Source organism: Canis lupus, chromosome 2, assembly GCF_003254725.2.
Source record: "Canis lupus dingo isolate Sandy chromosome 2, ASM325472v2, whole genome shotgun sequence".
Classification (NCBI taxonomy): domain Eukaryota; kingdom Metazoa; phylum Chordata; class Mammalia; order Carnivora; family Canidae; genus Canis; species Canis lupus.
The window spans coordinates 5608941-5621943 of NC_064244.1; the positions used below are offsets into that span (position 1 = coordinate 5608941).

The 13003-nt window shown below is 37.7% G+C and overlaps 1 protein-coding gene across 1 annotated transcript in view; it reads left to right on the plus strand.

The window, feature by feature from the left end:
- LOC112670295 (protein adenylyltransferase SelO-like) overlaps positions 1-12408 on the plus strand; it is a gene marked incomplete at its 5' end in the record, with an annotated part of 28813 nt that extends 16405 nt beyond the window's left edge. Inside the window, 5 exons of the mRNA XM_049097076.1 lie at positions 3173-5064; positions 5833-5951; positions 9196-9275; positions 9356-9433; positions 12117-12408. Of these exons, the coding sequence (XP_048953033.1) occupies positions 3173-3265 (93 nt within the window). The remainder of the gene's footprint in view (positions 1-3172; positions 5065-5832; positions 5952-9195; positions 9276-9355; positions 9434-12116) is intronic.
- Between the last annotated feature and the right edge of the window lie 595 nt (positions 12409-13003).

Consider the following 13003-nt stretch of genomic DNA (forward strand, 5'->3'; position numbering starts at 1 on the left):
CCTCTTTGTCACTGATTGGTACTCCACTGTAAGGATATACCATCTTTTGCTAATCCATTTACCAGTTGATGGACATTTGGGTCATCTCCACTTCTTGGCTATAGTGAATAAATACTGCTCTGAACACTCACCTACAAGTTTTTGGGTGAACATATGTTTTCATTTCTGTTGGATAGATACTAGGAGTGGAATTGCTGGATTGTTTAGTAAATGTGTGCTTGATTCTTTAAGAAACAGGGGACCCCTGGGTGGCTCAGTGGTTTCGCGCCTGCCTTTGGCCCAGGGCGCGATCCTGGAGTCCCGGGATCGAGTCCTGCGTCGGGCTCCCGGCATGGAGCCTGCTTCTATCCTCTCCCTCTGCCTGTGTTTCTGCCTCTCTCTCTCTCTCTCTCTATGTCTATCATAAATAAATAAAAATAAATAAAAAAAAAAGAAACTGCCAAACTGTTTCTAAAGTGGTGGCATTTAATTCAGTTTTAAAAGTATGTGTTGCCTTTTTATTTCAACATGAATACATTGCATTTATGGAATATTATGGGTATTACCAGAAGATTCTTACTTATTACAGATTTTTAGAGACAAATCTATTTCTAAGGTCTGTCAAAAATTGAAATTCAGCTGAATAAATGTGAAGATTCAGTCGGCTTTATTCAGTGATTCATGAATTGTGGGGCATCCCATCTAGCAAATAGAGAGGAGTTCTGAGATGTTGCACAAAATGGGAGGCCTTTTTTTTTTTTTTTTTTCTTTTTAGTGTGAGGCTTTTATAGGCAGAAGAGGACAGGGACAAGGAAAGAGCAGATTACATCATCTTTTTTGGGAGGGGGGTAAGAAAGTGTTTATCAGGTGGCTTACCTCACTACTGCTGACCAGGAAATTTTTGACTGACCAGTTAAGATTATATTCTTGGGGGAGTTTGAAACTATAATTAGGTTAGATACTAAGTTTTGGTTTGGTGATGTGGCCTTAGCACAAGTGACTCAATTTTGAACAGGTTTAAGTATTTTATATTGTAATCATTGTTTATTTTTGAGAATAAAATTCAGCCTTTTAAAAAAAATTTCAATCTCTTCATTATATTTCATGACATTCTCTACCTAGTTGACGTTATCTTTTTATAGCTTCAGAAATCCATTTTTTCAAAAAGCACTTATTGAAAACCTGCTATTATTGTTTTTAAAGATTTTATTTATTTATTTAAGAGAGAGAGCACAAATGGGGGGGGGGGTAGAGGGAGTGAGAGAAGCAGGCTCCCTGCTAAGCAGGGAGCCCAATGTGGGGCTTGATCCCAGGACTTTGGGATCAGGATCTGAGCCGAAGGTAGACACTTAACCAACTGAGCCCAGGTGCCCTGAGAACCCACTATTATTGGGAGCTTACTCTGGGACAAGCATTATAGTAAATGCTTCACAAAATATGAAAAAATAATAACAAAAATAATAGCTAACATTTATTGAGTGCTTATTATGTTCCAGGCACTATCCTAAGAATTTTATATGTATAATCTGTGCCATGACATGAGTGGGTACTACTATTATCTCTATTTTACTGATAAAGAAACTGAGCCATGGAGAGGTTATGTAACCAGTGCCCGGTGACATAATTAGTAAATGTCTGGTGGGATTCCAACGCTGGCAGCTTTCTCAAGAGTCCATGTTCTTAACCCCTGGAATATCTGCATCAAATTCATGTAAACCTTTCTCTATCAGTAGCTCAATATAGTAATAAAAGTAAATTTTTCTTAGCTTTCAATTTATTTTCTGTCAATAGAAAAACAGTAGGATTCAATTCCCATGCTAACTCATGCCTGGTGAGGCCCCTTCTAAAGTCATTTCCATGCTATGGAGCACTTAGTTTATAGAATTTCATGTTAGAGAATGCTTTGATCACTGAGGAAGCCCTCTCTGGGCCTCCTAATTCTCAAGCACCTAGCTCCTGCTCCCACCATAGATCACTTCATCTTGACTAAACTACAAATGGGAGTACAGGGAGAATGCAAAGGGTAAACATTTCCTCCCTCTGTCCCTCCACCTAGCCAGTCACCATGGGTTATGTAATAAAGAATTAAGGTCCTATGTCATTTGAGTCCAGGTGTCATCATTGCAGTAGCTGAATAAACTGGAGGAAAAATAAAGTTAAAGTGACTTGTTCAAGTTATTAACAGGTATAAATATTTAAGTTTCTAAGATTTGGGACAATTTAAGTGAGAAGAGATCATTATACTTTTAATTATTTCAGTAGTTTTGTGTCTTTTGGACATGAGAGCTTTTCAACTCTCTTTCAGGCTAAGCTAACTGCTTAGCCTTTTATGTATATTTCTATAACACTTCTAAAATGACATTGAATTATTTGTTTACACACTTTCCTTAAGGCTGGGATCATGTCTTATTAATTTTTATATCCTTCCCACCTAACATAGTTCCCATCATAAAGTTGACATTCCGTAAATATTTGTTGAATGAATTAAATAGATGATTAAACAAAATGCAGTTACAAATTAAGTTTTTTAAAGCAAATTGTACATTATTTAAAGGAAGGCTTTTGGATAATTTAAGTATTCATGTGTGATCTTATAAGGACTTTGTTTATCTTAAATCATGCCATTATGTGAATTTCCATGAATTAGAATTTTAGAGTTGATATAAAAATATATATTTAATATATGTATGTAAAAAAAGAAAAGTATTGTTCTTTTTTGGTACTACTTTTACTTGAAATAGCATGCCTTAAAAAATCTGGATATTACAAGTTATTATTCAAGAATATAATTTAAAGTAACGAAGTTAAATAGCACTAATATAAATATAATAAGCAGCCTATTACTGCATTTTAATTTAGCAATTCTGGGCACTGAAGATGATTTCAAAGCACAAGCTTTTTTTTTTTTTTTTTAAAGATTTTATTTATTTATTCATGATAGTCACACACAGAGAGAGAGAGGCAGAGACATAGGCAGAGGGAGAAGCAGGCTCCATGCAGGGAGCCCGATATGGGATTCGATCCCAGGTCTCCAGGATCGCGCCCTGGGCCAAAGGCAGATGCCAAACCGCTGCGCCACCCAGGGATCCCCACAAGCTTTTTCCTGCCTGGGTGTCGCAGTGCCTTTTGAGGCTGAAGAGGTAAGGTGATCTAACCACTTCTAAAAAAGAATGTAATTCCATCAAAATCCTAGAGGAGAACACAGGCAACACCCTTTTTGAACTCGGCCACAGTAACTTCTTGCAAGATACATCCACGAAGGCAAAAGAAACAAAACCAAAAATGAACTATTGGGACTTCATCAAAATAAGAAGCTTTTGCACAGTAGAGGATACAGTCAACAAAACTCAAAGACAACCTACAGAATGGGAGAAGATATTTGCAAATGACTATCAGATAAAGGGCTAGTTTCCAAGATCTAGAAAGAACTTATTAAACTCAACACCAAAGAAACAAACAATCCAATCATGAAATGGGAAAAAGACATGAAGAGAAATCTCACAGAGGAAGACATAGACATGGCCAACACGCACATGAGAAAATGCTCTGCATCACTTGTCATCAGGGAAATACAAATCAAAACCACAATGAGATACCACCTCACACCAGTGAGAATGGGGAAAATTAACAAGGCAGGAAACCACAAATGTTGGAGAGGAATGGGGAGAAAGGGGAACCGTCTTACACTGTTGGTGGGAATGTGAAATGGTGCAGCCACTCTGGAAAACTGTGTGGAGGTTCTTCAAAGAGTTAAAAATAGACCTGCCCTACGACCCAGCAATTGCACTGCTGGGGATTTACCCCAAAGATACAGATGCAATGAAACGCCGGGACACCTGCACCCCGCTGTTTCTAGCAGCAATGGCCACAATAGCCAAACTGTGGAAAGAGCCTCAGTGTCCATCGAAAGATGAATGGATAAATAAGATGTGGTTTATGTATACAATGGAATATTACTCAGCTATTAGAAATGACAAATACCCACCATTTGCTTTGAAGTGGATGGAACTGGAGGGTATTATGCTGAGTGAAATAAGTCAATCGGAGAAGGACAACATTATATGGTCTCATTCATTTGGGGAATATAAATAATAGTGAAAGGGAATAGAGGGAAAGGGAGAAGAAATGGGTAGGAAATATCAGAAAGGGAGACAGAACATGGAAGACTCCTAACTCTGGGAAACGAACTAGGGGTAGTGGAAGGGGAGGAGGGAGGGGGTGGGGGTGACTGGGTGGTGGGCACTGAGCGGGGCACTTGACAGGATGAGCACTGGGTGTTATTCTGTATGTTGGCAAATTGAACACCAATAAGAAAATAAATTTATTATTAAAAAAATAAAAAATAATTTAAAAATGTAACGTATTGCTTTAGCAGAGACAACCCATCTAGCCTCTCTTCCCTTAATTTTCCAGATTTTGCTTTTTACTGTGGGGTCCTTTGCACCTGCTGAGGCATCCTTGACAAACACCACACCTGTTCTCTTCAACTCTGATAACACTGTTTCCTCAGGTGCCCTGGAGAGTTCGTGCCCTGGAGAGTTCATGCCCTGAAGCTCTGGAGAGCTCCTCAGGCTTCTAGCCATGCCTACTAGTTGTTACAACAAACTTGCAAGTAAAGACTTTATAGGTAGTGGCTTCTGAAGGGAGAGACAGGAAAACCACAGGAAGAAATAGCCCTTCCCAGTTGAATTGCCCCTGAGGGATGTTTATAAAGATGACCATGATTAATCAAGAAAAAGTTGATTTTCAGAAAACTATGTTTAAGATAAGGAAAGGTATCAGACAATTTAGATTTTCTTTTTTTAGACAAAACTATTTTTATAATTGGTAAAAATAAAAGGTTTGGGTTTAGCTAAAATGACTAAAGGTGGTATTCTATATATTATTTAATCAAAATCAGTATTTTCTATCTTCCTTTCAGACACTGATTCAATATAATTTTTGAAAATTTTCCCTCAATATTGGTATTGTGAAATAATTTCCAATCTTTTGAAAAAAAGAGATAGTGGTTAATTTTGTACTTTGTTTTATTCTTTGTTAGTAACATGAATGATTCAGATTCTGAAAGAAGAAAAAGAATGACAAGTGAGTAAATAAACCTTTTGATTTTTTCAATGTTAAGGATTATCACATAAAAGCAACATTTTTTTGAAAGCCAGAAGTAATTACTTGAGGGAATTAAAGGTTGTTTTTTTTTTTAATGAGAATAATTCTACTTGAGTATATTTTACTTAAGTTGAAGTGTCATGAGCTTTTCTAAAATTATCTTTAAGAGAATATGATAGTTCTGCTTTTAATAAGTTTGCATACTGATGTTAAAGTAATACAGTCTTAAAAGATGGTGGAGAGACAAGGTAGTTTGGGTTATGATGGAAAGAACGAACGTGACTTTGGGGATCTGGCAGGTGAATCTCATCTTGCCACCTTTTAGTTGTATGATCTGAAAGATATGTGACTCAGTTTCAAGGCCCTTAGCTGTTGTGAAATGGGGATATTTTGCAGCAATTGTAATGATGAGCAATAATATATGTAAGGTATCTTGTTACAGTGTATGGGCCATCACATACATCCAGTAAATGACAGTTCTAAAAACAAATCATTTCTATATCGATTTCATCTTACCATGTGACTTCATAATTGATTTGGAGAAGAAAAAAAAAGGAAGTTAGTTATTTGTTTGCAGTGTAGATTCTAACAAGACCAAAGAAGTTCAGACTGAAGACCCTAAGTCCTTGAATATTCCTGACTTACTTAGGACTTGTATAGAGAGCTAGTGAAGTCTGAATCATCATTTCCCTTACAGGGTCTTCATTTCTGTGTATGCTCTTGACCTGAATTTCTTTTTCTTAATAGGACAATACGGCATGGCCTCTGGAGTTGGACCAGCTGTGCCTGGGCTCTGGTTCAAATATTTATTTTCTAGATGTTATTAAGCAGGTCATTCGTTTGATTCCTTCCTTTTTCTCTTTTTGGTGTGTATATATATTTCTTTAGTTTATCGGTGTTTAAATTACACCTTTATCGAGGTGTAATTTATATAACAAAGTTCATTAATTCAAGTGTACAGTGATTTTTTTTAAACTAAAAACACTACCATCATGACAGTCCAGTTTTAAAACATTTCTATCCATTTGACCTCTCTTTTGTTTCCTCATCTATAAAATGCATTTACATCATGGATTATTGCACAAATGCAGGGAGATAGTAGTTGGCACATGATATGGGCTCAGTAAGCATCAGCTGTTATACTAGTATAGTGTACATTAAATATCTTTGTTGGGAAGACTGGGATGACTATGTTTTGTAGAAACCAAAAGACTAAAAATATATTGCTGTTACATATTGTCTCAAAACATTTTAAAAAAATCATAGATTAGGGGAAGTTTTTTGTTTGTTTATAAAGACTTTATTTATTTATTCATGAGAGACACACAGAGAGAGAGAGAGAGAGAGAGAGCCAGAGACACAGGCAGAGGGAGAAGCAGGCTCCATGCAGGGAGCCAGATGTGGGACTCCATCCCGGGTCTCCAGGATCACGCCCTAGACTGAAGGTGGTGCTAAACCGCTGAGCCATGGGGCTGCCTTTTTGTTTGTTTGTTTGTTTGTTTGTTTTTTGTTTTTTTAAAGTAGGCTCCACACCCAATGTAGGGCTTGAAGTCATGAGCCTATGATCAAGAGTCACATGCTCTACCAGCTGAACCAGCCAGGCATTCCAGGGGAAGATATGCTTTAAAATTTTTTTTTGTAAATGCTCCAGGTTGCAAGCAATGGGAACATCAAAGATGAGAATTTTTTTAAAACTGTAAAATTTATTATTTTTAAGCCTCCAAATAACTCTGATCCTAAGCCACCAGAGGCCATTGATCACTTCTCTTCTATGTCACACTGTGCCCACCCAGCCCAAGATCATGCTAAAATTTTAATAAATGCCTTTGATAACTGTCAAGACTGTGCACTGAAGACAGCCACTATAGTTCCAGCCTTATACGATTGGGTTTATATTGCTGGGGGATATTTTTAAAAGCCCTAAAACAGTTGTATCTGCAATAGAACAAACTTGATTGTAATTCTGAAAATGCATCAGTGCAATTCTGCTTTCTTTGTGCCCAGTAGTGAATTTGTGGCACGTGCTCAGAAGAATCTTTACGTGTATCCTTAGGGTTTTAGAGCTCAAATCTTGGGCTTGAGCCTTATTAGAAAATACAACCCTGGGCCTTGTTCACAGGCCTCCCCATCTACCACCACCTTGCAAATGGCATGCCATTGATCATGGAGGATGAATTGGCCCAGACTGGGACTGGCTCAACACAAACTTATCTCCTTTGGAAAGGAACACAGAGAGAATGCTAGTGTGATTGCAAGTCAGAGATATTTCCTTTGTGTGGTGAGGACTCTCCATAGAAATTAAGCAAGGTCATTTGGGAATCAAGGTGAAAGTGCTCTCCATCAAGGTGATAGTATAAATTTAAATTGTGGCCCCAAATAGATATTTCAGACCTGACCCTTTGTAAATAATAGAGTAAAAGAAAAATTTGCTTCTTCATTCTTCTTCCTGAACATTAAAAAAAAAAAGAGAGAGAGAGAGAGAGAGAGAGAGACAGAAGGAACAATGGAAGATGTATATATTTGAAATAAATTTTCTCTTATTTTAATAGCTAACAATAAGAATGAGATTTATTTTTGAGTTATATAAATGATAAATAGAACTACCATTTTCCAGTTTCATGGTCAGCCTATGAAAGATTAGCTGCATTTAATATTTGAAGTGTTCAGTGTTTTATGGCCATCGAGTCTGCTGACTTTCTGATACATTAATCTTTTCCAATAGGGTGATCACAATGACATGCTTCATTTATATTATGATGTATTCAGTAAAACATAGTCTTAAATCTTTCCAGAACTAGATTTGCTTATTCAGAAACATATACGAAGCCTTTATTATAGGCCCTTTTTCGGTGCAGTCACATTGTTTAAAGCTGAAACTACAAAGATAAATTTGAGTCCTGCCCATAAGTAGTCAACACTCTAGTGGATCTGGGATTCCCACATTACGTGGAACTCTGGCAGGATTTGTGGGTGGACATAATCCTCATTAATATACTGCTTAAAATTTTATTGCCAAAAGAAATAACCCAGGAACAGAAAACTCCCAACTAGATAGAAATGTACAGAATTTGATAACTCCTCAAAGAGTCCTAAAAACAGATCTGTAATTTTCTGATTTCAAAGTACTTTGTATATTTATAACTTGGTCCAAAGCACTTCTGCTTGTAGCTGAAATTTCCAGTATGTTTTAACAGTATTTCATTGCCAGGTTTCTTTCTTTCCTTTTTTTAAATATTTTTTTTTATTTATTCATGAGAGACACAGAGAGAGAGGCAGAGACATAGGCAGAGGGAGAAACAGACTCCCTGCAGGGAGCCCGATGCAGGACTCCATCCTAGGACCTAGGATCCTAGGATCACAACAATGTGAGCCAAAAGCAGACTCAACCACTGAGTCACCCAGATGCCCTATTATAATACTTTTAAAGTGCCAAAATACATGGTTACATCAAAATATAAATTTATAAAGAGTTTTGCCTGTATTTGGCCTTCACAGTTGCTCTTCTCTTGGCAGCATTAACATTAAGCAGTCCTAGTAAGCCAGCTTTTATTCTGAGCTTAAAGTTGTTAAAAGCAGCAACTTCTCTCCCTCCACCTCCACTTAGGCTGATTCAGATGCATTCACTACTTTCTTCACGCTTTAGAAAGTGCTTAGTGAACCGAACATGGTGAAAAGACCAAAGTAATGATGAAACACTGAAGAGAAAAAGCAAATAGTATTGCTCATAACATTCAAAAAGTGTTTTCTGGGTCACCTGGGTGACTCAGTGGTTGAGCATCTCCCTTCAGCTCAGGTCATGATCCAGGGTTCTTGGGATCGAGTCCCACATTGGGCTCCCCACAGGGGAGCCTGCTTTTCCCTCTGCCTATGTCTCTGCTTCTCTCTGTGTCTCATGAATAAATAAAATCTTTTAAAAAGTGTTTTCTGAACCATAAGACAATGGACAGTGTACACAGTTTACAAACAATCAAAATTGATTGATGCCGATCTTTTTTTCCTCATTTGTGCCTCCCAGCAAAGTTCTTAAAGCCTGTCTAATTTGAGGGATAATTTCATATGGCCCAAACGGACTTAGTAATTCATTGTTCCAAAACACTTTTCCCTCTTAAGCTGTTAATCCGAGGTATGTGCTGAAGAACTGGATGGCAGAGTCCACAGTGTGAAAAGCAGAAAGGAATGATTTTTCAGAGGTAAGATGTTTGAGCCTTCTGGCTTTATTTCTATTAATTTTCAGTGTATCATATTTTAAGCACACTTATTTTGTTTGCAGACATGCTAAACTAGACCGTTGCCAGCACCAGCTTTCCAGAATTCTTGCTGCCTAATCTCCCATTTTAAAAATTCATCGGTGAATCATTTTTTTCATATTTTATAATTTATTATTTAATAGAGTTAAGATTTTAAAGATTCATTTATATCCTATATCTGTATTATTCAAACTTCTGAGGGTCTAGTTCTGCTGCTTATTGTTTTTATTTTGGAATTTTGGATTTTAATCTCTGAGATCCAATGAAGCCTGACTTAAGGTGCATCTCTCCAGAGGGAATTAGCTTTTGCTTCTATCAGGTGTCCATGGCACTAGCAATGTAGGTCCACTTAAATTAATCCTGACAGCAGTGAAGTTGAATGAAGTAAGTCCACGTGTACCTGCATGGATGAATCCCACATATAATGTTAGGCAAAACAAGCAAGTGGCAAAGGAATATAGCAAGCACCACTTTAATGCAGTGTAAAACATACAAAATTATACATTACATAGGGATGCATGCCTATATAATACAAGTAACAAAATGAATAAAGATGATAAATGTCATCTTCAGATGGTGGTTACTTTGAGCTAAGGAAGAAATTTGAGTAGAGAAGGAGACTCATACTGGGCCGCAATCATATTGGAAGTATTTGATTTCTGAAGCTGAGTGGAGGATACACAGGTGTTCATTATATTCTGCATACCTTCTTGTAATATACATACTTCATAGTCAATTATTTAAAATGCAATGCACGTAGTACACTTTTTAAAAAAAATTTTTATTTATTCATGAGAGACAGAGAGAGAGAGAGAGGCAGAGACACAGGCAGAGGGAGAAGCAGACCCCATGCAGGAGCCTGATGTGGGACTTGATCCTGGGTCTCCAGGATCACTCCCTGGGCCGAAGGCAGGTGCTAAACTAAACCTCTGCCACCCAGGGATCCCCACATAATACATTTTTAAGAAGAGGAATGGCCTTGGCACTCGTGTTGTCTTGTCACTGTCCTACAGTGGAATACATGTTATTGATGCTCGAAGCTCTCTCTGACGCTGGTCCCACCTCAGAACCATTCTCATCACAGCATGTATGTGGTCACTACCAACAGATCAGAGTTGGTATGAGAGAGAAACTATTTTTGCTATGTCTTTTATTATTACTATTATTATTATTTTTTAAAGACTTTATTTATTCATGAGAGACACACAGACACACACAGACACACACACACACACACACACAGAGGCAGAGGGAGAAACAGGCTCCATGCAGGGAACCTGACATGAGACTTGATCCCGGGACTCCAGGATCATGCCTTGGGCTGAAGGCGGCACTAAACCGCTGAGTCACCTGGGCTGCCCTGTCTTTTTTTTTTTTTTTTTTTTTTTTAAAGATTTATTTATTTGGGATGGCTGGGTAGCTAAGTGTTTGAGCATCTGCCTTCAGCTCAGGTCCTGATCCCAGGGTCCTGGGATCAAGTCTTGCATTGGGCTCCACGCAGGGAGCCTGCTTCTCCCTCTACCTATGTCTCCGCCTCTCTTTCTCGCTGTGTCTCTCATGAATAAATAAAATCCTTAAAAAAAAGAAAAGTTTTATTTACTTATTTTAGAGAGCAAGAGAGCACACATGAGTAGGGGGAGGGGCAGAGGGAGAGAGAGAGAAAATCTCAAGCAGACTCTCTGTGAGCTTAAAGCCTCATTTGGGACTTGATCTCACAACCTTGAGATCATGACCTGAGCTGAAATGAAGAGTCAGACAATTAACTGACTGAGCCACCTAGGTGCCTCCCGATTTTTGCTATTTCTAATTTGGAACTCGCATTAACTTTTTATTACGGTAGTTTCATTAGCCTGACCCAAATCTAGTTTTTCATTTTAGATAATATCTTAAAATGTAATCTTTTTATGGTATTAAATAAGAGGAGCTCAGTATTTATCTCTAAATCTGCCTACACTGAAGAAACGAAGCATTCTTTCATCAGTTGTTTTGTTGGTTTATTTCTCCTTCCTTCCTTACTTTTTGTTCCTCGTATTCTTCTCTTCCTCCAAATTATATTTGAGTAAAGGTGCAGTTCCCACCTTTGGTGGGGAGGTGTCTTCCTAGGTTCAAGTGAACATTCAGATTCCTAAGACTAACAGGTTGCTCTTGGCCCCACTCAACTCAGAAAGAGGACAGAACTGGCTCACTTAAAAAAAAAAAAATCCTGGCTCACTAGCAAGGCAATATCAGGCTCCTTGTTTGCAGGAGTTCTTCTAATGGTCCTTGCTGGCAGCCCTGTGGAAGCTCAGGTGTGCAGAGATGAGGTCCACACTGGGAAGATGCAGGAACAGAGACACAGGAGGAGGGAGAAGCAGGCCCCATGGGGGCCTGACGTGGGACTCGATCCCGGGTCTCCAAGGATCGCACCCTGGGCCGAAGGCAGGCACCAAACCGCTGAGCCACCCAGGGATCCCCTATTGTTGAAATTTTAATAAAACATAAAATGTTTAAACTTAAAAAAATGGTTTATTTATTTATTCATGAGAGAGACAGAGAGACAGAGAGAGGCAGAGACACAGGCAGAGGGAGAAACAGGCTCCCTACAGGAAGCCCGATGCAGTACTCCAGCCAGGATCCCAGGATCACACCCTGAGCCAAAGGCAGATGCTCAATTGCTGAGCCACCCAGGCGTCCCCATGTTTAAACATTTTTAAATAAATTTAAATTTAACCTTGTCATTCTGGGAATTTAGAAAATTAAGAGTCTTGAAGAAATCTTTATCTATGCTCTTCAATTGTTTGGCAGGTTCATCTTCTCCAGCACGATCTTCAGCATCCTTTCCAGAGGCATTCTGCAGCTGAGAAAGCAGGCTACTCCTCACCTATTCCTTCTTGGGCTAAAGACCTCAGAGTTAGCTGCTCATCTTAATTTAGGGCAAATAAATTAAGGAATACTTCTGCTATTGAATTAAACATAGAATAATCTATTTGATAGATTCTTAATGAGCATCTACATTTTGATGACAGCCCCCTGTTTCATAAAAAAATTATGTATGCAAATATTTTTAATCAAATAAACGACCTATTCTTTGGAACAACTTTGTGATCATTTTTGTTCTAATGAATAACTTTAGTGGGATAATAAAATATGTTTGGCAAGTTGCATGAGTTTTTCTCAATAACTGAAAAATCTTATGGCAATCTTTTAATGAATTTGTAAGTATTCATCTAAGACATGCTATGTGCCCAGTGTTGTGGGCCAATCAGATAAGTCTATAGTTTAAGTTGTACTCCTAGAGCTTTTTTGTCTATTATGGTAGTTTTTCAACATTAACCAAAGTAAAGAGAATAGTTTAATGAATCTGATTTATTAGACAGCTTAATTATCAATGAGTGATCAACGTTATTTCATCTACATCCCTACACTTTCCCTCATTTTTAGTTATTGTTTTAATTGAGGTATAATTTCTGTATCCCCCGTAAGTTCCCTTATCTGTATCATTTAATTTACAAATATTTCTGTATACATCTCCAAATGTTAATGACTTAAAATGCATATAATACCATTATCACTTTAAGACAAATGAACAACTCCCTAATTCATCCAATCAAATAACTAGTTTTTGGATTTTTCCTATTGTTTTATCACCTCTGTTATTATTTTATAGTTGTTTATTTGAATTGTGATCTAAG